Raw genomic sequence first — 27,147 nt, 5'->3', positions numbered from 1 at the left:
CATTTTAAATATTGTCTATATACAAGACTAGTGTATCTATAAGACTAGTATGTCCTACTTCTGACTAAGCACGAGACAATGAGTCACCAAATGGAAATTTTAGAGAATAATTTCTAGGTTTTTTTTTTCCTTTTGCTTAAAAGCCATTCTTTTTATTATTGCTATTAATTGTGTGCAGGAACCACATAACCTCTGTAATAAGCTATTTTCAGGTCTCTTTTTGGAAAGATCATTATATAATCATTACTTTTTCATTTATTTGAGTTGAGCCATAAACAATGTTAATGGCATGGTACATGCTGAGCCTGATGGCCCTGAACAGGAGAAGGTGATAGAGCCTCTGATCTTCAAAATAGCAGAAGGCTGCGGCGCATTCTGAGCAGAGCTAGGTACTAACATGTGTTATCAATTTTACTGAAGTTCAAAAGGATGCAACTTAGTTTCAGCAAATGTTTGATATTTCTGCCATCACACCATTAGTTAACTGATTCTCAGGCTCCAAAAGTAATTACCATTGGCAAAATTTTACCTACTAGCATTTTTTTAAAAAGTGTACTGGTATATTTTACCCTTGTATTATTTTCTAGAAATGGAAAGAAAATTGCAGCATCAAAAAGATACTGTGGGTGGTGCATTTCTTATTTGTCCCTTTGAATGTTTATATTGCACAAAAATTATATATTTCTATTAACTTTACCTAAAATGAGAGCAAATAGTTAGACGATGTCATACTTAAGTGACAGTACAAGGCTTCATTACCTCATTTGCTTCTTCTCTCTAAAAGTCTAATCTGTGTTTCTTCTAATATTATAGTTCCAATAACTTTATAATTAGGCAGTACATACATGGAATTTATGTCACCAGTTATGAGAAGGGAAGATGGTGATGATGCAAGCAACTATGACAGAGTCACAATTGCAAATCTACAGTTGAGTCAAGACTCATATACCAGCATGCCATGTAAATAACCAAGAAGGTCTTTGTCAGTATATTTAAGGGAAACTAAGAAGGGAATTATGTTGTACATGTTTAATGGATTTGGGATATTTCATTTTTTTCTGGCCACTAATGTCCCTTGCATGGCTAAATTGGAATTGCTATGGAATTGGTGTTGCACATTTTTCTCATTTAGATAAATAGCATGGTTTCCTGGCATTTTGAAAGATTAAATATTGAAATATTTAATCCATGTCGATGGTGATGAACCCAGTGATGCAGAACTGGTCATTTGTAAAGACTGAGACTGAGGAAAACACAGCCAGGAATGGATCAGCTATGTCCCACCCTTCCTCAGAGATCTTTGTGGAATAGCAGAAAGGCTGTAAGAGCCAGAGGGCTTGTCGGTGGCTCTATGGAGACCATGCTTTCAGGGCACTACAGTGCAACAGTACATATGAGTTCACAGCACGTCCAGGCAAAATTCCATCATGGATGTGGGAGATGGCATGAAGTCTCACCCACAACTAAGGAGCTATTCAGAAATGATAGCTTCTGGGAGAAGGGGATTCCATCTTGTTGGTATGGACTCTTGTAGGCCAACTGTGTTCCAGTGGAGGACCACACATCCAACAGCATGTGATTTAAAAAATCACATATTAAAAAAAAAATCACATACTGATGACCTAAACACAATTATAAATGGAAGACACAAAGTTAGTGTTAGCATAGTGTGGAGTCATGAAAGGGTTAATGAGACGAAGATACATTGTATGGAATTCTCAAATAATTAATAACATGAGAGTATTTGAATGTATAAAATTTGTAAGAGCATGATTGCCTGTCACCTGTGATCTGCATTTCAAAGAACATTAATTCACATCCAAAATTAATATATTTGTTTGTTTGAGTGGTTAGTTGATTTTTCCCCTTATACCCCACCCCCCCTTTTTTTTTGCTTCATTTGTTTTATTGGATATTTTCTTTATTTACATTTCAAACGTAACCTCCTTTCCCAGTTTCTCTTCTTCCTGGAAACAACCTATCACATCCTCCCTTCCCCTGCTTCTATGAGGGTGTTCCTCCACCCACTGACCCACCCACTTCCACCTCCCCACCCTTGATTCCCCTATACTGGGGCTTCTATCAAGCCTTCATAGGACCAAAGACTTCTTCTCCCATTGATGCCTGACAAGGCCATGCTCTGCTACATATGCAGCTGGAGCCATGTTTACTCTTTTTTTGATAACTTAGTCCCTGGGAGTTCAGGGTGGGGGTGTCTGGTTGGTTGATATTGTTCTTCCTATGAGGTTGCAAACCCCTTCAACTCCTTCAGTCCCTTTTCTCACTCCTCTATTAGGGACTCTGTGCTCAGGTTGATTTTTTGAGACAGTGCTTTTTTCTGTCGCTCTGGGTATCCTGGAACTCACTATGTATACCAGACTGGTCTCAAAGTCACAGAGATTCACCTGTCTCTGACTTCCAAGTGCTGGGATTAAAGGTGTGGACCACCAAAGAAACTTTATATTTGAAAGAACTTTATACACTAAATATATATGTATATACATATATACATACATGGAGACACTAAGTATATATTAGTAATTCTGTCTTCACACTAATGTTTGCAGGAAAGAAGGAAGAGTGCCATTTTGAACTAACATTGTGTTAACCTGGTATAGGTTAAGCAATTATTATAGGATACTAAAATAGCTAGTCATAATAATGCAGAATAAAATTTAGTAATAGCAAATATAAAGCCATGTCTACCAATGTACAAAGAGAGAGGAATGAATAGAGAAGAAACAGTTAAAATATAGACAATAATGTAACATACCATGACCAAGTTTAGTTTATTCTAAGAATTCAAAGTGGTTTGTTTAATAGTTAATAATTTGAAATATTTTCAACATTGTTAAAAAGAATAAAGGTACTATTATCTTCAGAAATAAAGTATTTTAAGTTTAAAGATCATTTAACATATCATACATAGAAAACATATAAATTACATGAGCTGAAGTCATGGCTTAGTGGGTAAAGTTCTTGTGCACAAAGATGGTGACCTGAATTTGGATCCTGAGCACCAGTGTAAAGACCGGATAGGGGAATGTGCACAACTCTTAACTCAGTCCTTGTGGTAAAGGAGGGGTGCAGTAGAGACAGGTGGATCCCCAATGCTCGCTGATATTTCATTCTGGTGTAATTAGTGAGTTTTGGGGTCACTGAAAAGATTCTGTCTCAAAAAACTAAGCAGAGAACAATAGAAGAACAAACCGAAATTTGATCAAAGGCCTCTTTGAGAATTTGCACATATATGCACACATATGAAAATGTACACATTTACAACACATACCACTTTTTAAGGAAACCCTGTATACTTTGACAGCAGCAGGATTGAAAGATTTAACATCGAGGTGGCAGCTGTCATTGATGAGGAATGCTTGGAACGAGTTTTCAGACCCAATATATGAACATGCATGGACCAACCTTAGCCAAACTCTGATCGCATACATGACCTCCACCAACTGCCACAGACTTGCTGCTTGGCTGTGGAGTTAAAAACTTGACTCAAATGGACTTAACCTCTGCTTTCACGAGCGCATGCATTTGTGGCTATTACTGTGGTTATTCCCAAAAAAATGCTTCAGTTAAAATGGGATCAGGAAATACACCTTGTATCCTTATAATGGACTAATGAGAAAAAACAAATCTTTCCTTTCTTATAATACTCTCTTCTCTGCTATTTTTCATTTCTTCTGCTAATGGCAATGGTTTTTACTTTCTATCACACTCATATATCAAAGTGTGCTTAAGGAGCCACACATTACACAACAGTAACCAACCGTACAAGAAGCTGACACAAGAAGATGACCATGAGTTTAAGGCCAGCCTGGGCAATACAGAAAGTTCCAGGCTAGGCGGGGACACTTAGCAAGACTCTGTCTCAAAACAAACACACAAGCAAACAGCATATACAAGACTAGAAATAGCAATTTACTGTGTTAGAAATATTTAGTATTGTTTGGGAGCAGCTAGCCTTTCCTTTAATATTGATAAATATTTTAAAATTTGAATGTAAATATTTTAACCCCCAAAATGAGATTAGAAAAATTTAAAGACAAGATGATTATACTATCTATATTATATCATTCAATCTTGTTTTAAGGAAATCATGCCTAAGATAATTGTAGCCATCAATATATATATGCCTTAATCTGTAATTCTTAGATGATTTCATTGGGCAGTGATTAAGAGACTTCTAATAACTCTGAGCTACTGCAGATAATTGTGGAAATGAACTTATAATAATAGACTGGCTTGTTCTTTACTGTATTCCTGTGAGAGGCAATTTCTTCGGCTTTCCTTTTAAACTTAATAAATTCAGGAGTGAAAGTGAAACTGTAGTGTGGAATTTGCCTCAATGATTTTGGGTGAATATTCTTCCGCTAGTCATAGGCTAGAATTTTCACTGTGGCTTATTACATATTCCAAGATGTCTAGATCTCCAGTGACAATAAATGATACAGGCTCCATTTTGAGAAAGCAGATCGTGTCATGTGCTAATCAAAGCACACAGGATGGGTTGTGCACACTTTAGTACCAGCACACTGCATAATGTGCAGATGAGCTGGTGTTTTGTAGATTGTTCCCCGCTACATTTAATGTATGCTGCAGCAAAGTCTCACCACTATTCCAGAGATCACAAAAGGAACTCTAAGTTAGGATATTGCTCTCAAAGTGATTCTGTTTGCTCTTTGTCTGTACATTTAGGTTGCTGGATCTTTGAACTTAATGCAAAGCACATTTCCAGACTTGCCTATCTTAACTGAAGTGTTTACAAATACCTAAATTAGAAGAGCTAAAGGCAGCCTGACCTCATTTCTGGATGGTCATGGGGCTATGGCTTTATTGACTGTTTTGACTTCTTAGCTACTTTTATTTCCCTTGCCAAACATTTTACAAGACATGCTAATGAGAAATGAAATGGCCATAAGGCTGAAAGCCAGAGGAAATCCATGATAAGCAGAGAGCTGAATGGTATACAAAAGCAGCCACCAGCAAATGAAGCAGAGTTTCTTCAACTACTTTTGAACCATGCATCAGGTTTGGTAGCATATTATTCTCCCCAGAATTGTATTAGGAAGGAGCACAGACCCTGATAATGATCTGTAGAGGCTTAGAAGAAGCAGGCTTATTTTTCATTCATTCATTCATTCATTCATTCATTCATTCCTAAATCATTCCTATAACTTAGTAAAAGATAGGGGGCTGGAAGTTTTGTAGAATATAATGTTTCTATGCCACAAGTAAAGCTTGCATTTCTTCTTGAAACTTGTCAAACTAAGGCTTAGCTAAGATTTGGAAAAAGCAAGATATATGGTTAAATTAAAGGAATACATTGATATGGCCCTAAAAGAATATAAATAAACTGAAGCTTTAATTGAAATAGGCCAATGTATCAGTTGATAGTAATATATGTAAAAAAATATATCTGAGCATTTTCATGTAATTTAAATATGTGGATATTTAATTTAATTTAATTATTAACATATCAAAATAATAAGTGACGTAAGAATAATTTGCATTGTACTGATTCAGTATATGGTGCTGATTTACACCTATAAAAGGAAAGTGTAAAGAAATTAAGGAAAGAAACAAGGATAATTAGTAGTATCAAAAAAAGGCAATCGGAGAGGGTAGCTTAGTTGGTAGTGTTTGCCAGCATGTATGAGGCCCAGCATCTGATCCCTAGCACTGGACAGGCAGTGTGTGGTAGATGTGCATATGGAAGAAAGGCTGGGATCAGAGGTTCATTGCCAGGCTATTCTGCGTAGTGAGTTCAAGACACATCTAGGCTACATGATAGCCTGCCTTAAAAACAAAAGATAACTAAAACCATAAGGAAGAAATAATAAAACATGTCTCATATTATTAATATTACTGAAATTGATATATGTGAAGGAAAATAATATATGTGAAGACTAGGGAGAAAGAGCTAACTCTCAGCTCTTAACTGTGAAAATAACCCTCTGCTTCCTTTCTTGCTGCCCAAAGTAATAGACTATGATGTGAAATTGTGAGCAAAACATATTTTTTTAACCTGATTTGCTTCGTGTCATGGTATTTTATCACAATAACAGAAATGAAATTAAACAATGAGGGTGAAGATGAAAACTTTGGCTCTCAATAAAACCCTAGAAGCAAAGGAATAAAGAAGCACACTTGGATATCTCATGGCTGCGAAACACTGTGATAAATAATTTAATTTAGATAAAGTAGCTTATAGGACCTTTGTTCTGCCACCTAGCCTCCTGTACTTTTTGCATTTTATTTTGAAACATGGATTTTTTTTTTTGTAACTACAACACTGTAGAGTTTAGAGAACACAAAAGTTTCCTAAATTTATTAGATATGTCAATGTTTATATAATAGGTATGTTCTTTAGTTGGTACCAGTTAAGAGTGCTGATAAATACATATCTATCATTTATTATATGTTCAGGTAAGCCAGTGATGATTGTCACGGAATACATGGAGAATGGCTCCTTGGACAGTTTCTTACGTGTGAGTAAATTATGAGATTTATAATATTTATGTGTCTATATCATATATTGTATATATAAACATACTTATCGACAAATGAGCCATAGAAATTATTATATGTCTTTTAGTATTGTACTAAGTATTTTGCTATCAAATTTCAAGTAAAAGTGAACTAGACTAGGATTACTTAGTAAAGGGAAAATATAAAATTTTTATCTTTCTTTACTACCTCCAAATATGAATGGTTTGTATTTAAACATTTTAAAAATAATGCTAAGGCATTTGTATTGCCCCAAATAACACCACTAAAATAAATTTAAATATTTAAAAATCACCCTAAAACCACATATAAATGAAATTGATATAAGGCAGAAATAGTCCTTTGCCCTTCTTATCAATTAACCCAGATGGATCTCAAATAATCCTGTGTACTCAGACATCACAGATGTTTGAGGAAATGGTGAAGTGTACCTATTCTCAAATGAGAGATCTAACTTTGGTAATAATATTTCTAATTTTAATGTTTATATTTTGAATATATTTAATATGTTACAATTTAATTTACTTCAATAAATATGTTAAAAAATACAAAATCTATTAATAATTTCACAAGATAACAAAAGATATTTACACTGTCCACAATGACTTTTTAATTTTTTTCAAATTGATGTAGACAACAGATGGACCAATGGGTAGACATATAAAATGCATAGATTAATTGAAATTCCTAAGTTCTCTATGAAGGAGAAATAATTATTTTCATATTAATAAGTCATAATTTTAGAAATAATTATTATTTATATATTTCAAAAGAGTTTTATGAACTGAGTGCTTTAAATATGATATTATGCATTATCTATACCTTATAAACTATATATGACTATTTAAATACAAATGTATTAGAAGGTCTTCAGCCAGGACTCTATGACTTTGTCTTTCATCATATTTTCTTTGATTAGCTACAAGTCAGGTTCAGGCCATAAACTAAAAATTGGGCAAAACAGTTTTAATGATAATTGTTTATGATGATTGTTAAATTTTAACCAAGAGAGAAGAGTAAAATTTAAATCAAATAGCTGTCATCTTGAAATACCCATGCTGTTTAATTTTTTCTTAATATTTATTTTTGAGAATGAGCTTGAGTATCATACAAAGATCGAGATAGTCCTACTTTTGAACCAGATTCTGATTTTATGATAGAGTACTGGGTAATGCAGCCACATCAATTTTGCATTGGCTGTGGATTCATTAGTTTGCGGATAATGATAGTCTAAGATGCTTTTAGTCAAAATGTGCAGAGTCAATAATGAAAAAGTGTTGACATATGACATCATAAAATAAAAGAACCATATCTTAGTCAGCATTAAAAATGCATTTCAGAAGCACGATGCCCAGTTCACAGTCATCCAGCTTGTGGGAATGCTCCGTGGGATAGCATCAGGTATGAAATACCTCTCAGATATGGGCTACGTCCACCGGGACCTTGCTGCTCGCAACATCTTGATCAACAGTAACTTAGTGTGTAAAGTTTCTGACTTTGGACTCTCTCGGGTACTTGAAGATGACCCAGAAGCTGCTTACACAACCAGGGTGAGTAATGGAGATTTCTATTATTATTACAATTTCCATATTACAAATGTATGAGTGTATAATCAAGTTGCAATGATACCATAAAATCATGTGTCAATTACATTTTCCACACATGAAGATTTCTCTCAATAAATATCACTTATTTGGTGAAAAATGGATAGGTTGCATTTAAAAGCCAAATAGCTATTACAATTGTGAAATAAGATACCTTGTCTAATAAACCTCTACTCAACAGAGCAAGGTCCCCACATGTTCAAACTATTGACATTTCACTCACTGTTTTTGATTGAGCTATCTTTAACAGGCAGATTTGACAAATTCTTTGTGTGTGTGTGTGTGTGTGTGTGTGTGTGTGTGTGTTTTTACCAGTGTGTCATCTTTAAATATTTAAATATTAATCCCCCACAGTCTCTCTTGATGCTTCTGTGCTCTCTACAAACATCACCCAATACAGGTTGTACAAACAACTATCATATTTCTGACCACATTCTCATCCCAGGAGAAAACATAGGTAGCAAAGGATAATATTTACTTATCATCCCAAGAAATGACTATATTATCCTTACGACTGTTTAGCCCTCTGAAGATATCTTTTATAAGTTTACACAACTCTATAAATTTCTAATAGTCTAGAAGGACTCACTGCTTGTATTGTTCCTTTAACGACTATCATATTCAAAAGAATTCTTCCATGTTTAACAAAGCATATTAATAGGAGATGTATTTATAATTTAACCTAGCTCTTGAGTCAGGCTCTAATTTTTCTGTCATTTATAATGTCACATATATTAAATTTGAGCATCCTCAATCCAAGTTCTATTCTTGATCTTAGAATACTCTACAGAAAGGCTGATATAGCGGGAAGCTGAGAGGGTCAGGCAAACATGATAATCTGCTATTCTTCATTATACTTTGTTAGGACTAGAGACACTTGAGGACCATTTATTTGTCTTTTTAAAGAAGGAAAGAGTTAAAGAAGGGAGTAAAGAAGGAAGGAATCACTGTCAATATTCTTATGGATCATTTCTGAAGAGCAATGCAAGGGGATTTGTTTTGAATTTCAGTGTCAGAAGATTCTGGCTAACCACACCAGCCAAGTGGATCCATTCCCATCCCTCACACAGTTGCTTAAAACAGTTCAGTGTTCATCCTTGTGTTCCTTTGGAGCTCTCTCAAACACCCATGGGGGGTTCCAGCTTCCTTTAGACGAGCATCTGCATGTCTACAGTAATTTAGAAGTCATTGACTTAATCTCCAATAACAAGTTTTGTTTAGTGCAGTGATTTTATGATTTACTCTGAAGATGAGTATGATTATAAAGTTATTGGACTGCTATTTTTTATATAAACACACCAAAACAGCTGAGTTGCCATTCTAAACATCCCTGTGGACAATGAGTACTGACTGGAGATATAGTTTAAGTAAAAATATGAGAGCTCCTCTTTTTGAAATTTAAAGAGAGAATGTGTCAAGTAGCGTTAATTAAAAAATATTCAAGCAAAAAAATTGGAGGAGTAAACTTGAATAACATAAAAGTTTATTATTGTAAAAACCTATGTATAAAATCAAGTTTATTCATTTGTTTTGTATCCAAAAATGTTCTATTCATCTTGGATGCTTTATTATTTACTTGGCTTAATAGTCAATGACTTTTTTATTGACTAAAGTTGTTCAAGACGCGTATGTTTTGTATAAATATGATGAACTCACATTAAACATCACATGTTACTTAAATAACACTTAAGATATTTTGCATAGTGTCTGTAATTTCTACAAGTCAAGAAATGTCACTCTGCATTTTAATCCATTGAATTTTTGACACCACCATTCTGTATGCTGTTGCCTTTAGGTAGGGAGAAACCAATGAATCAATCAATCAAACAAATAAACAAACAAAAACACATGCACCACATTTTGATTCAGTGTTGTTGATGGAGGGTGTCAGCTGCTTCCATTATTTCAAATGTCTCTGTGGGAGTCAGGCAAAATAAAAAGAGTTGTAAAGAAATTGTATCAACTAATTATGAACAAAATTTAAAAAAAAAACTTTAGAAGCTGGACACATGGCTCAGTAGGCAGGAGCACTTGCTGTGTGTGTACAGAAGGACCTGGATGTGTATCCCAATACTCATGTAAAACCTGGGCTCCCATACACATAACTTAAATAATACGTAACATAAATATAAAAATCTTCAACTGGAGTATTTATGTTGTTGAGAATATGCTTGATCTATAAACATATTGTCCATTTCTCCATATTACTCTCTTCTGTGTTCATATTTATATACATATATGTAGGTATACATTATATATATATGTATATATACACACACACATACATACATACATACATACATACATACATACATACATACATACATATAATAATATTAGATGTCATATAATGATCTCCCCTTATGTTCTCAACAACATGATGAACAGAAGGGGCCAAATAAGCAGTCAGATGAATGTGTGTGTGATTCTATTTTAATAAGAACTTTAAGGAAGAATAAGCTATTTTCAATAACCACATCCATTTATTGCTCTTCATTTTTTCACTCCTGAGTGATGCCAAAATTTCAAATGTTGACACTGCAGATTGTACAATATTATTATGCATCCTAAACCCTCTATAAAACCCCACTTCAAACTCTTGGGATGTTGCAAGTGAAAAGGCTATAAAGTTTTAGTATTATTATGAAAGTAGTTTCAAGCACACAGACTCCCTGAAATGCTCTTGGGAGTCCTCCAGATGCCTGAATGACACTTTGAAGACAATTGCTACAGGTGCTTTACCAGGAAAAGTACCTTGAAAGCTAAATAAATATTTCAGTAGTCATTCAATGATATAAATCTAAATTATGATGTCGTTTTGTGCGATGTGATATGTTTTAAAGAGCTGTTTGTGAAGCATAACTGCAGCTGCACCCTACCCTCACAAATCATCCTGAAAACCCCTGGATTTCCTTTGGCTGGTATAACTGGAGCATGCAGCCTCACAAACATAAATCCCAAAGAAATTTTGTTGTTGTGCAACAAACAACAAAAGAATTTATTCATTTTGTTTTTTTCAGCATGTTGCTTTCAAAGTATGATTATGACATGGTTCCTGTCTCTTTTGTTTTGAGCTGTACTCCCATGTAATTTAAACGTGTTGGCAGGCAAGAACCTAATTGTGTAAGTTGTGCTTTAACATTCACACACATACGAAGTCCATGGCACAGGTTCTCTGGCTTCTGTTTCCCTCTGTCTTTGTCTTCTGTGTCTGTCTCTCTCTGTCTCTCTGTCTCTCTCTCACTACACCCTCACACATACATACACACACATACATACATGAAATATTCTTTCATGCCATATATATATATATATATATATATATATATATAGAGAGAGAGAGAGAGAGAGAGAGAGAGAGAGAGAGAGAGTGAGCTGCACATACATGAAAGCTCAAGATTTAAAAATAAATAAGAGCTATTTTGGTTAGAATTTTGTGCCAGTATTTTGTTTTATACGATTTCTTGAGTTTAGCATTTTGTGTAAATATGTACGTTTGCATGCATCTGTGCCAATTAACATTAATACTATCATGTTCAAACAGAACTCATAATTTCAATATACCAGTTGTGGATCTGCTGTTACAAACATTGTCCCAACATGACAAGAGGTAGACTTTAATGTTGTCTATGCCAGGCAGTCAGGCAACCTATTCCCTTTTACAATCTCAATAACTGGGCATGTAATTGTTTCATGGACTATGCTAGGAAACTTAAGAAAACCACTTGAATTTCTCTTGGGTCTATGTTACAATGTCACATCATTTTCTCTTTACTTCTTTGTGATGTTTTGTACTGAGAATAACCAATAAAATCCTAGTTTGGTTGAGAGGATCAGATCTTTAGTGATAATGAAAAATTTATGTTGTGTAGATTTTATATCTGTGATTCTACTGAGTTGTTCCCACTAATATTGTGGATAGCATTGTATTATCTAACTTCATATCTTAAATAAGTAAAAATGATAGCTAATGATAAAGACTTTAATGGTCTATATTGTTCATAGTACCTCCAATGAAAATTATGAAAGCCAAAGTCTTTGTTCTTGAAGGTTTCTCAACTGAAAGCCATTCAAATCAAAAGTGGCATGATGTTATATAGATGAGTAATATTAGTCATATTCCATTAACACATGAATAAAATATATAAAAATCAAAATATTTACGCAATGTTCTTTGTACAATAAACGTTATAACTAAATAAATAAAACCAATACCAAACCACTCCCCATTCTCTAATTAGGCATGACAAGTCTTGCATGCTACTTCACAAAACAAAACCACTTACTTCTACCAAGTCTATATTATGTATTGACTTTACTTATCACTGTAGAATCAAAAGTTGATACGACACCTTGGATGACGTATGGTCTCAACATATATTTTAGATAGATGGTTAGCATAATCATTTCAGCCTGGGAAAAATAAATCTATCCATATTTATGTGATGGAAAATCAAAGCTGTAATTTTGAAGTGGAACATTAACTATGGAAGTTTTATGGTAATGTGTTTAAATATTTTATCTACAGTCCCCTGAAGGGACTGTTATTCTATAAAATGGATAATTCACTAAATCGCAGATTTATACAGTAAATTAGTAGCTACTATGTTCCAGACACAGTTCTTGAGACTGAGAGTCTAGAAGTAAGCAGAGCCACGATCTCATCTCATGAGTTTGCACTCACTGTAACTCAGATCAAGGGAAAAATCAATTGCAGGAAGAGCAGTCTCATGAATGGCACAGCTCATTGTTTCTATTTCTTTTACTCCCTTTTCTAGCATAGGGACAAAGAGTTAGTCTGTAGCCCCATCTGGCCTAAAATGTCCTAAGTATATTTATCTATATTTCAGTTTCCAAACGAGCTCTATCTGTTACCTCTAGTCCCTTACTCTATTTCTTACATCTGTGGTTCTATGGATTGATTCTTGGATCTCATTGACAAAACAGCTAATTCTCATATAAGATAATACTATATATATATATATGGATCTGTTACCATTCTCAAAGTGACATTTTTCCAGTATTATTCATTTTTGTGCACCTTTCCCAATGTCAGTTTTTAATAGCTGAGTAATAACCTATTGTGTAAATTATGACATTTTTTTTGTTATCCTTTCTTCTGCTGAGGAGCATCTAGCTTGTTTCCAGTCTCTGGCTCTTCTGAAGAGGGCAGCAATGATCACTGTTGAGCAAATGTCTTTTTGGTAGGATGAAGCATCCTTTGGATATATTCTCAAGAGTAATGTAGCAGGACCTTTAGTAAGATCAATATCTCTCTTACTGAAGAACCACAACACTGATTTCCACATTGGCTGTTTGAATTTGTGCTCCTACCAGCAATGTGTAGTGCTCCTCTTAGTCCACATCCTCTTGATGTCGGCCTTGAGATGTCACTTGTTACGTTGATCTTAGGCATTCTGACAAATGTCAGATAGAATTTCTAAGTAGTCTTAATTTGCATTTCCTGTTGGCAAAGGTTGTTAAACATTTCTGTAAGTTTATCTCAATCATCTAAGCTCCCCCCTTTACTAACTCTCTGTTTAGATTTTTACCTCATTTTTAAATTGGGTTATTTGTTCTCTTGGTATTTAATGTTTTTAGTCCATTGTATATTTTGGATAGTAACCCGCTATGGAATGTATAGTTAGTAACAATCTCTTCACGTTCTATAGGCTACCACTTTTTCTGAATGATGCTGTTCTTCTCCATGCGGACACTTTTCAGTTTTATGATCTACTATTTATTAAATACTAACCCTAGTAGGTGTACTAACAGTGTTCTTTTCAGAAAGTCTTTTCCACTGCCAATTAGTTAAAGGTTATATCCCAACCTACTTATTTTGTATCAGGTTCAGTGTATCTGGTGTCATGTTGAGGTCTTTGATCTATTTGGAGTTTAGGTTTATGCAGTTAGTAAGTGTGTATCTATTTGAATTCTTCTACATGCAGACTTCCAATTTAATAAACCTGTTTATATCTATACTCCAGGTTTTTTAGTTTAGTTATTAGGTTTTTTTGATGTCTAGTTTTTTTGAGTTCTTCATGTATTTATGATATTCTCCCTCTAGCAGAGGTGTAGTTGGGTTAACAACTGAACTGTCAGTTATACTTCATAGGAGAGGAAAAAAAAAACAGTTTTATCCAAGAGAGTGATACTGGAGATATAAAGCAATACAGGACGTGCCCGATGATCAGAAGCAGTTGACCAACATATAATTATTTTTGGCTACAGTTTGGTGTTTTGTTTTTCTTTTGGGATATGGCTTTATTTTGTTTTCTTAGTTTTGGAAAGTCTTCATGTTATATTGGTCTTTCAGTTGTTTGCCTGTTTTTTAAGAAAAAAAAAAAAAAACCTAAAACTTGGATAGGTAGGGAGGAGGAGAATGGGGGAGGGGAAAACATAATCCAAATATATTTAAATTTAAAACTTGCAGCCAACCATAGGACTGAATATGGGGTTCCCTGATGGAGGAGTTAGAGAATGGACTGAAGGAGCTGAGAGGGACTGCAACCTCATGGAGGCAGCAACTGTATCAACAGGCCAGACCCCCTAGAGCTCCTGGGGACTAGACCACTAACCAAAGAATACACATAGAGGGACCAATGGCACTGGCTGCATATGAGGCAGAGAATGGCCTTGTTAGACATCAATGGGAGGAGAGGCCCTTGGTCCTGTGAAGGCTTGATGCCTCAGTGAAGGGGAATACCCAGGTAGGAGGACAGGAGTAGGTGGATGGATGGAAGAGCACCTTCATAGAGGTGGGGGTGGGGCGGGGTTCTGAAGAGGAGACCTGGAAAGGGGAAAACACTTGAAATGTAAATAAAGAAAATATCCAATAAAAATTGTTCTAAATAATATAAAATATAACATATAGATATATAAAATGTGCTATGTAGCTTAAGTAGAACAAAAATTTGTATCTTCTTGCTTGAGCCACCTGAGTTGTGTTATTGTAGGTATGAGATACTGTGCCCAGCTCTAAATCACTCCCCAAAGTAAGGTATTAATCAGTACTGCATGAATTCCACCCACTATGGTGTAAGATGCATCGTTTGGCTAACATTATCTCTAGAATTACTTTACATTTGGTGCAGTGACTCACTATGTACAGGGAAATTGTATACTGCATACCATTATATCAAAATTTCAAAAAGGATAAGAAGTTTAAACTAATTTTTGTAACTTTTAAAATAAATTATAGATGATACATAAAAACATTAAAAATATACATTTCAAGCCGGGCAGTGGTGGTGTACGCCTTTAATCCCAGCACTTGGGAGGCAGAGGCAGAGGCAGTGGCAGGCAGATTTCTGAGTTCGAGGCCGTGACTTCCAGGACAGCCAGGACTGTACAGAGAAACCCTGTTTTGAAAAACCTAACTAACTAACTAACTAACTAACTAACAAAATAAAATAAAATTAAATTAAATTAATAAAATAAAATTAAATTAAAATATACATTTCAATGGGATACAATGTGAAGCTTCAACACATGTGTACATATGTAATATTTGAACCAAATATTTAATAATATCTGTGTACTGGCTAGTTTTGTGTCAACTTGACACAGCTGGAGTTACCACAGAGAAAGGAGCTTCAGTTGAGGAAATGCCTCCATGAGATCCAACTGTAAGGCATTTTCTCAATTAGTGATCAAGGGGGGAAAGGCCCTTGTGGGTGGGATCATCTCAGGGCTGGTAGTCTTGGTTCTATAAGAAAGCAGGCTGAGCAAGCCAGGGGAAGCAAGCCAGTAAAGAACATCCCTCCATGGCCTCTGTATCAGCTCCTGCTTCCTGACCTGTTTGAGTTCCAGTCCTGACTTCCTTTGGTGATAAACAGCAGCATGGAAGTGTAAGCCGAATAAACCCTTTCCTCCCCAACTTGCATCTTGGTCATGATGTTTGTGCAGGAATAGAAACCCTGACTAAGACAATCTGCTTCCTCAAAGATTTATTATTTTATTAAGCTTAAAATATTAAAAATTATCTAGTTTTTTAAAAACGCATAATAGACAGTTTTTTATTGAAAGTATCCGTGCTATGCAACAGCATGCCAGGACTTACTCCAATCTAACAATAATTCGGTACCTGGTGATTAATCTCTCCTGACCTTCCCTTCCTTCTTCTTTTGTCCTCAGATCTTTGACAGTTCCTAATATTCTCACTTTTATAAGAACAATATTTTGCAACCCCACATATGAGTGTGATTACACGTGCCTGTCTTCTTGTGTCTTGCTTAATTCAATGATTCTGTTTATTTCCAGTTCCATTCATTTTTGACTCAGAGAGCAAGATCTCTCTTGTTTTTATCAGTGCACAGTATTGCAGTGCCACATGCCCATTTTCACCCTTTGCTCTGTTGCTGGATGCACAGATTTCTTCCTTCTCATGGCCATTGTAAATGGTGTTGCTATTAGCACAGGAATGCAATGTCTCCTTGACATAATGAGTTTGTTTCCTTTGTAAAAAAAAATCAATAGTAAGACAAGTGGGCTTTACAGTTATTGACTTTTAATTTTTTAAGGATCCTCTATTCTATTTTCAATAAAGACTCCATTATATAGTAGTCCTACCAACAATGCACATGGATTCTTTTATTTTTTTCAGGATCCCTACCCACTATTGTTATCTTTAACATATTATACTTAAAATTTTTTGGAATTGTAACTACAATATTTCCAACTTTCCTTTTTTCTATCCACACCCTACCCCTTCTTACTCTCCTTTAGTCTCCATAAAGTATATGTGTTTATAGTGGGGTGATATTTAATCATGAATGTTCTTTACTTGCCAGATGATTAATGATGTTGAACATTTTTATACATGTTTGCTATTCAGAAATTACTTACTATTTAAATCTATTGCCCTTTTAAAAGTCAAGTTAAATTTTATTGTTCCTGAGTGTCTGGTATTGAAATGTCTTGTCAGATGCATACCTGAAAAAAATACTTTCTACCATCTTGTGGGTTTTTTCTATACTCTATTGTCAGTTCCTTTATTTATTTATTTATTTATTTATTCATTTATTTATTTAATTTCATGCTGACAACTTTTGGTTTATTATAACCTTCTCACCTAGCTTTGTTTTCATCCTCCTGCTTTTGGGATTTGTCCAGAATTTTCAGACTGGTTCTAAAGTTCTGAAGAACCTTCCCATCTTTTCTTCCAGTTAGATCCGAGTTCCATTCTTGCACTCAATCTTCACAGTGCATCACATTGGGAAATGGTGACGAATGAAGGAGAGAGTCATTCTTCCTTCTGTATGATTCATTGAGAAGATAGTTCTTCCTGTAAGCCCTAGGCTTACCATAGTTTTCGGAAGTTAGTTGGCTGTAGGTGTAAAGATTTGCTTCTGGGCCCTCTGTTTTGGCTGATTAGTCCTTGTGTGTGCTTTTATGACAGCATCATATTGAAAGGTAAAGAACACAAATGTGGGGGCTAGAGAGAGGGCTCAGCAGTTAATGATTTTTACATGAATATTGCCTACCCCAAGTTCACACACTTTAAAATAATTTTTTAAATTTATTTTGAAAACAACTTACGGATTTAGTTTATATATTAGACATAATCTGGAATTTAATAATTTACTGAATTTGGAAAGGACTAGAGCCACAGTATTTCACATTTAGCCTTATTCTTTAGGTTGTGTGCTATAGTACAGGTATGCACTTTCCATCATATGATCCAACTTTTATATTATTGTGTGAGCATCTGGAAAGGACATAAACACTACTTATTTGAGTTGCTCTTTCTACATTATTAAAATTATTTGAATGGGAGTATTCTCCTGCCTATTAATAAATCCTTAATTGTTTTACATAAAGTTGAAAAAAAAATCTCAAGAGTTCAAGGGTGGGTTTCTACTTCTTAAACAGCCATCTGTCGCTTGTCTTTCATGGCAAACAACATCTGCTGAAACTATCCCTCAGTAACCCTTAGGAAGGAGCTACTTAAGATCAGAATAGATGTATCTTCTGGGAGGTGATTCCTCTTGGAGTGTACCTTGTTGTCTACTACAGTGAGTGAAGCAGATAGATGCTAAGATGTTCGACAATGTGATTTATCAGTGTAGCTCTGCTTTCAACCTGAGAGGCTAATATTCTCCGCGGTCAATGGTCAATCACTCTGGGTTTACTCAGATGAACCCTCCTAAATCCTTTGCTATTTGAAGTAAAGTCTGACAGAGCTCACAGGCAAGGGAGAAGATATGAGAATCCTTGGAACAGTGCTTAAATCAACAGGAAATTATTTTCACAGAGGCTAAAAAATCGGTATAATATAGTATGCTTTAACACCTAGGCATTGTTTTTATCTTTAGGAGCTAAAGCTGAGGTCAGCCACATTCAACTAAGAAATAACATCAAGTAAACTCCTAGAGGAAAAAAATCACCATCATCTGGCTAAGTGTCTTATGCATAGGTTATCCACCTGTGGGGCACGACACCTTCAGGAATCGATTGATCCTTTCACAAGGGGTCACATATCAAATACCCGGAAAATTAGATAATTACATTAAGATTCATAAAAGTCGAAACATTCCAGTGATGAAGTAGCAAAGAAATAATTTTATGGTGGGGGGAAGTGGTCACCACAACATGAGAAACTCTTTTAAGAGTTGCAGTATTAGGAAGATAGAGACCACTGGTGTGGGAACTATCAAATATAAATTTTGAATTCTCAAAGTTCTGACCAACACTTGAAAATGACAGGTAAGCACTGTTCCATAGAACCCCTAACATGTATGTCCGAAATTCTTCATCCATCTCTTTAAATTCTATAAGCTGAATAGAAGGGAGAGAAAAATACATACCCAAGCAGATCTAGGGTTTAGAAGGAACCTAATCTCTATTAAAGACCTCAACATAATTATCACTGTGAATGTTAGCATCCTTGCTGCTCACGTAGATTTAGTACAGAAATTTGAAAGCCAAATAGCTGAGTTTTATATGATATTCAAGCTGTTAGGTTGTTAGAGAAGATAAACAGAAGAATATAGTTAAGTTTTATGTTCCCCATGGCCCTATGTTTTTTTATGGCAAAATTGCTACAGAAATGTCAAGAAACTTGGCAAAAAATTAAACAGGAGAATCAAAACTGCTCCCAGAAAGCAACACTTATTATTTCTACTAAAATAAAGTATTCAAGTGGGATGAATAACTGTGTAGTTCCTGGAACTCCCAATTCGTAAAGTTGCACGTAGACAGATGCACTTAGATATGACTGTAGGTTTGGTGCTTCACATATAGGGAGCAAGCATTAATTTTAGATTTTGCTGACTTTGAAATGGAGTTCCACCTGAGGTGGAGATTTTAGATATAGTCCATATGCTATGATTCAAGGATTGCTCCACACAACTGGGTGCTTACTTCATATGAATAATTTTTCTAGGAGTTTAAATATAGAGAAAACATTTAAATAAATGATTAATTAAAAATCTATTATAATATGGAAAATGTATCATCATAAATTATTTGTATAACTAATTGTTTTTCTGAAACATTCTGAATACTCGGTGGTATTTCATCCAGAAAATGCAAATTATGAAATGAGTTCCAAGTTTAAGTTCATTGAAAAGCTGCCATAAAATTATTTTATTGTCAGGAATCATATGGGCCCAATAGAGACAGCACACAGTCTCATCAAATTGAATTTTTTGCATACTCTATTGAAACCTTTTATACTTAATAGCTATTTGGCAGTTATTATGAAACAACCAGTTAAACAAATTTTACACATATATAAACTCAAAAGGAAATTAAAAAATAGAAACCTTAACATATTTGATGAACTGTTGAGGTGGGTGATGAGGAAGGAAGAGCTTTTATGTTCCCCATCATGAACAGGACAATGCATAAGCTTTGGAATTAATTATTTGAAAAAATAAACAAACAAGTAAACAAACAAAAAACACATAATGAGCCTGTCTTCTGTATGTGCAACTTAATACAACAATTATTCAACTGAAAGACTGAGCACTCTATTGCACATTGTGACACAGTGCAAGCTTCTCTATCCCCCTTCTTTATCCACATGAATTCAATATGTCTTCATGTCCTTGTCATGTGGACTACAGATGACAACACTGCTCTCCAGTCTCAGGGCCTCTTGATGAAAACTAGCCCACCAGTAAGCTCCACCTGAGAAGAAAAATTATACTCAATTTTTTTTGAAAGAACAGGAGAGAACAATTGAAATGGAAACTTCCAGAAAAGATATGTTATCAAAATCTACATATTAAATTATTCTTGTGAGGCTCAGAGGATAAGAACACTGACTGTTCTTCCATAGAGCCTGGATTCAACTCCCAGAACCCACATGGGAGTTCACAACTGTCTGTTATTTCAGTTACAGGAAATCCAACACCCTCACACAGGCATATATGGAGGCAGAACAGCAATATAAATAAAATAAAACTAAATTAGTTAATTTTAAAAAAACACATTCAAAAAGTAAACAAATAAATTAGATCTTGTGAATTGAACACTTGACTTTCATAATGAAGCTAAATCCTACAGCAAGAGCAAAAGTTATCTCCAGAAACAGTGAGCATGAAGAATAGAAAGTACAACTAATTCATTTAAAATCCCTGGTCCTGTGAATCTGGCTCGGGAATGTCATGTGTCATTTGAAGTAGCAGCTCTCCTCCAGGGACAAGCCCTTTCCCACTGGACTTTTGATAGTGTCTAGAGTTAATTTGGGGTGTCCTAATTAGGGGTCACTGATATTATTTACACACAGAGGAAATAAAATCATCTCAGAGTGCAGAGTCCCTGTGTCTGGAAATATCTGGTCAGAAATGTTGATAGGAACCTTTTCGAGTACCTGGCTTTCATATTCTCCCATACACATAAAGAATAAGCATGAGAAAACAGCCATGTTCTCCAGTCTCACAAAATGTAGGTATGTCCAGGAAGGCAGGAAGAAAGAAGTCAGCATAGTTATACATCAGAATCTCCTACATTAGAAAGAATAGAATCCTATTCTTTGTATAATAATGATAAGCCTGAGGGAATACTATGCTAAGTGGTTTGTGTATATTCTACTAAACCTGATCTCATAGAAATTAATATGGAGTGGTGGTTACCAAGAAAGGATGTAGGTTTTGCGGAGGAGGAATGAAGGAGAATGGTTGACCAACAGGTGATGGGCGGCACATAGATAAAAACGGAAGATGGTTTTTATGGGTTAGTGCAAGCAATAGTAATATATTATTTGCTTCAAAAGCTGGAAAGACATGCCAGTCACAGAAAGTGCTAAGAATGTCTCCCAAGGAAAATACAACAGTGGGAAGCTAAGGCAGAATTGACTTAGGAGACTAGGATTCTACTAAGATAAACAAGCTTTTCTCGGATGCCTGATCTCTTGCCAAGACAATGAATCTAAATATAAGCAGCAATTCTGTGTGGTCGGCACAGACCCACGTGTGTGACGCTCATAACCTTTGATTTTATTACATATTCAGCTTTTGTGGGCTTGTGATTTCAAATTATAGTTTGGGAACACTACATTTTATTTTATTTATGACAATGGACATTTTACTAGCTCATTACACTAGCACTACATCTTTGTGCTGGTAGTGAACAAAAGGAGTTTGAATCTACAAGGCTGGAATAGAATAATTTGTGATGACATGCTCATTTTCCCCCTTTTAATTCCACAGTTGTTTTATTGGGTTGAAACCTCTTCAGCAGTTTATGTTTTCAATTAGATATGTTTAATACCAGTTTCTTCTGTGTTCATTAAAAGCCACAGTGACTTGATATTGCCTCACATGGACAAGGGGAAAAATTAGAAGGTTTGTAAGTCTGATTTAGTTGGCAATGTCAGCAAAATTGCTAAATCTGAGTCGTGCTTTGTAGCCAGTAGGGAACTTTTCGTTATTTCCTCACCTAATGCAGGTATTTAACTTTAAAGGTGTGCTCACTAGTCTCCTAACTGGAATGAGTCGAGTGTGACATAAGAACTGAAGGCTTATGCATCCCTCTGTTAGGATCAGACCCATCATCTTTTAGGATACAAACCTATTGCCTGAGGACATAAATTTTATGTAATAACAATCCTCCATCATATTATTTTTTTCTGAACTAAAATTTCTTGGTAAATCAATAAAGGTTGACTTTGGAAATCTTTTAGTTCCAAGAGGTTTCCTCAAGTTGTACATTCCATGACACTATGATTATTTAATATGCTCTAGTTGATTTTTTTTAAAAAAGGGTTAACATTGAACAGTTTACAATTTTGCTGTTTATTTATTTCAGTGTTCTGATATTTTTAGGGATAGCTTTTGTTCTAAAGGTATGTTTTCCAACAGTGGCTTAGGAAATACCCACTGGATCCTACAACTACTCTCTGCTGAAGTACTGCCTGTTGATGCCTTCCAGGAGAAGAGTAGTTATATCTTTAGCTGTGTGTAAACTTAGTTGTCCACCAGGCTCCTGTGCATAGTTACAAACCCATGGTCACAAACATCATCTTTGCTAAACTCAAATAATCTCCAAAGAAAAGGGATATGGATGTTTGGAAAGGTATTCTAGGGAGAAGGAAGGTCAGTAGAATTGGGAAGAAGGTGTGAGAAAGTAGGAGGTTCCAGTAATCACAGCTCACTCTACCCATATATGAAACTGTTTTAAAAAAAAGGATTCAATTAAGAAAATAATTGATAACAATCAAATAAACTGTGAAAAACTGAACATTGAGATAGTTTTAGCTGAATCCTTCAGAGCAGATACCCTGAAAAATTGTTTGATTTCAGAGTATACTATGTACTTACTCATTTCACGTGATTTTTATATCCAAAGGGAGGAAAGATACCAATAAGGTGGACATCACCAGAAGCAATTGCCTACCGCAAGTTCACCTCAGCCAGCGATGTATGGAGTTACGGGATTGTTCTCTGGGAAGTGATGTCTTACGGAGAAAGGCCATACTGGGAGATGTCCAATCAGGATGTAAGTGTGTGTTTTTAGTTTATGAGTTATGAGTTGAGATTAAAACTTCAAGCTGTGCGAAGAAGTGGAGCACAATGAAGCCAGGTGGCGCCTACTTGGTGACATCGGAGCTGAATACTTAGACGAATAAGGCTATTCCCACATCTTACAAGCGTATTAATTGAATTGTTTTTACAGCTTTACTTATTTCCCTCAAGCACGGATTTTAAAATGTAACAAAAGGAATACTTCAAACCAGAATGCAATAAAATAATGTATGTGTGTGTGTGTGTGTGTGTGCATGCGTGTGCATGTATGCATCATGGTATGTTTAAGTATCTCTTCCAAAAATTGGTTTCTACTTAACATTAATAAGAATCGTCTGGCATCCTTTCTTGACTTTATTTTACAACTGTTTCAATATTTTTCTTAATTAATTTTATTGTTTCCGAAAGACAAAATTTAATAATTTCCACCATGTTGTTTCTAATAATACACACACACACACACACACACACACACACACACACACACACACACAGGCTTGAGGAAAGAATCTTTAACATTCTGTTATAAGTATACTATGAGTTTTTAAATGATTGTGTTTGCATTTATTACATGTTGCTACTATTAGTAAAAAAAAAAAAGGTATTATTAGCACATGGGATTAGCATATTTCTTTATGCTTACCAGAGAGTTTAATCAAGAAACCTACATAAAAGAAGGCAATCTGAGATGACGCTGGTCAATTCCAAGTCATAGGTCATGAGAATGCTTCTACTATATTTTGAGATATCGCTATTTTTGTATTTCCTCAAATGAACTTAGTGTCTCTAGATATAATAAAGGTAGGAAAATGACACTAAGTTTTCAACATACTCTCGCCAAAATCAGGTTTTACCAAAGCACTGGCAAGCGTAGCATCAACTATAGCATGGCAGAGGAACTTGTTCGGGGTAAAAAGTTTCAGGATTTTTTTCCCAGGTGGATGATTCAGACACTCAGTCAATAAGAGGAAAGTACTTTGTACATTACGAACTCTTCCAGATGGTTCTCATTTACATGAACGAACCTTTTAGAATTACTGCTCCATGTGTTTGAAAACAATGATGCACTGCCCATAGGAGTTTAGCGAAGAGAATTTCTGTGGTTTGAAAAAGTTCTCAACTGTGGTAAGGCTGAAATTTGCATCACGTTTTCTTTTACATGAATCAATACAAGATTTTTATAACAATCCATATACTAAAATAATTATTTTTGGTCTATGGCAACAAGGATGCCCTGTGTAGCCCAGGAGACCAGGCTGGCCTCAAACTCACAGAGATCCACCTGCTTCTGCCTCCAAAATGCTGGTATTAAAAGCATGCTCCACCACTACCCTGCTCAAAATAATCATTTCTTAATAGCAACAAATTTCCCTTTCCTGTAGAACCTTTATTTTCACCTTGATTTGCAAAAGATAAACACACACTACATCTCTCACTTAACCTTTATATAATATTTTCAGGCATTTATAATTTGTTATGTATTTTCTTGGGCAATTTAAAACAATGTTTAAAATGTTCCAATCAGCGTGATTTGAAAAGTCCAACGAGTCTCATGTCTTCCTTTCCCGGAAACGCTGCTTCTCTCGTAGGTAATTAAGGCTGTGGATGAGGGCTATCGCCTGCCACCTCCCATGGATTGCCCAGCTGCCTTGTATCAGTTGATGTTGGACTGCTGGCAGAAAGACAGGAACAACAGACCCAAGTTCGAGCAGATCGTCAGCATTCTGGACAAACTCATCCGGAATCCAGGCAGTCTGAAGATCATCACCAGCGCGGCTGCAAGGTGACACATTGGATCTGCATGCTGCTCTCCCTCCACAATGCATGTTTCCCTGCTCCCTCTTGATCTGTGTTCTCAGAAATTCTACTTCTCAGAACTGGAGAAACCGCATTTGCTTGTCTTTCCTTTGACTTGGGAAAGAATTCTCACGTCGTGGTAGAATAATAATGAGCATATTAATATGATTCTTGGCTAGAAGTGTCCTTATCTTCTAAGCTTATGTCTGGAAAATAGAAAATCTGGACACATAGCTTATTTTACTCCCCATTGTTTAAGGAAAGGGAGTGGGTGATTTATTTGCTTCGAGCGATCTTCCAATAGTTCAGCCCAGCCCAATGGTGCATGCCTATAAATTCAGCATTCCTGAGGTGGAGGAATCCAAGGACATTCTCAGACAAATAGTGAAATCAAGACACCCTGAGTTACAGGAGACCCTTAAAACACACACACATGCGTGTGCACACACACAGACACACACACACACACACAAGCATACATGCACACACAAAAACATACAAAAAAACATCAGGCAGCTGATGAGGGTGTGCCTAGTGTGTGTATGTAGGATGTCTATGCGTGTGTATCTATAGATCATAAGAGACTTGATTATGAGTTGTGACCAGATTTTTATGTGAATATTTGATGCAATGCTTTAAGAAATAAAAAAATAATGTTCTTAAACCTAAACCGAAGAAAATCTTCTGATTTAAAATAAAAGTACAAATTACAGCATTAAAAAAAATAAGGCCAAATGGGAAATGAATATATATATATGTGTGTGTGTGTGTGTATATATATATATATATATATATATATATATATATATACACACACACACACACACACACACACACACATATATATATAATTTAATTAGCACATTCACTTTCTGTAGACCCGTGTATTGTAAAACGGTTAGCATGATTAAACTCAATGAGGCGTCACTATGTTAGATATTTAACTTTCAGATCAGTAGTTAACTTTACAATGAGGCATCTTACTTTCTAGGCTGACATCATTATTAGGTAATCTATTTTCTGCAATCATCAAGATGTGGATTAAGTCTACCCTTCTTTTTTTATCTTATAATGAAAGTGTGGTTTTTTTTAAGACTCTCTTCAAATTTTCCTGAACTGTGACTCAGGGTAAATTCTATCCTTTCCTTCTGTGTTGGACATGTTTTGGATTTCACTTGGGAGTTCATAAACAGATCTTTACTTATCTTTGAATCATTTTACTTAAAATAATGTCCTCTAGATTCATCGACATCACAATATCTATCTATCTATAGGTATATATTGATATATATTGATATATAATAAGAATATCCATGAGATATACTTTTAATCATTTATTATTGCCATTTTTGGTATTTTACATAATTTGACTATTCACCCAAAATTTGAAATACTTGACAACATTTTAACTCCAATTTTATAGGTTGGTATATGTAACTCCACTTCTAAATTTAAAAAAAAATTATCTTATATGAATTTACATACCCACCAACAATATTTTTTATCCACCTCATCAATAGCCCTTAATATCTATCGCATTTTAAATTATACCCATCCTACCAGATGTAAGGCAATTTTATATTAGTTTTGACTCAATGATAGGTGAATGGTTTTACATGCCAATCGTAACTTTTTCAAGTCTCTCTCGATATGACGTTTGCACACATCTTTTGTCTGTGCTTATTATTTGTGAGGTGTTTGCTGTTTCCTGGTGAGTTGTGTGACTTGCTTATAAGCTGTAGATATGTAATTTACTGTTTTATGCATGGTCTTTATGGATGTATTGTCTGTAACAATTTTTCCATTCTGTGGCTTCTTTTTTCATATATATTAATGATTTCCTTGCTGCATAAAACTTTTTAGTTTGCTGTAATACTTGCTTTCATTTTGCTTTGGTGTCCATATCCAAAAGCTATTTCCAAGACAAATGTAGTAATAATTTTATTTCATATTTTCTTATATGTGCTTTAGAGTTCAGGTCTGATAATACAGTCCTTAATCTTTTTGAGTTAAGTATAGAGAGCATACATGATCAATATTTGTATAATTTACTTTATTTTTTTAAAAAGGTAAATCTAAATTAAGCTTTTAATGTCATTACAGGAGAATAATGGTTTATTAGTTTCATAAAACATTTAGGAGTCACTACAATAGAATTTATTGACTATCTTTAGACAGAATTTACCATAACTTATTCTATAAAGATTCATCTCTGTTTCAAACTTCACAGGGAGAGAGATAATGCAGACTCTGTG

At 35.0% G+C, this 27,147-nt stretch overlaps 1 protein-coding gene across 2 annotated transcripts in view; it reads left to right on the top strand.

Moving 5' to 3' along the window:
- Epha3 (Eph receptor A3) overlaps positions 1–27,147 on the top strand; it is a 320,644-nt gene that overhangs the window by 272,719 nt on the left and 20,778 nt on the right. For both annotated transcript variants that reach the window (NM_001362452.1, NM_010140.4), the window contains exons 12-15: positions 6,439–6,500; positions 7,860–8,069; positions 22,920–23,069; positions 24,685–24,878. In NM_001362452.1, the coding sequence (NP_001349381.1) occupies positions 6,439–6,500; positions 7,860–8,069; positions 22,920–23,069; positions 24,685–24,878 (616 nt within the window). The remainder of the gene's footprint in view (positions 1–6,438; positions 6,501–7,859; positions 8,070–22,919; positions 23,070–24,684; positions 24,879–27,147) is intronic.

This window comes from Mus musculus, chromosome 16, assembly GCF_000001635.26.
Source record: "Mus musculus strain C57BL/6J chromosome 16, GRCm38.p6 C57BL/6J".
NCBI lineage: Eukaryota > Metazoa > Chordata > Mammalia > Rodentia > Muridae > Mus > Mus musculus.
Note: the sequence above shows the minus strand (reverse complement) of the source record. Positions and strands in the feature narration are given on the sequence as shown.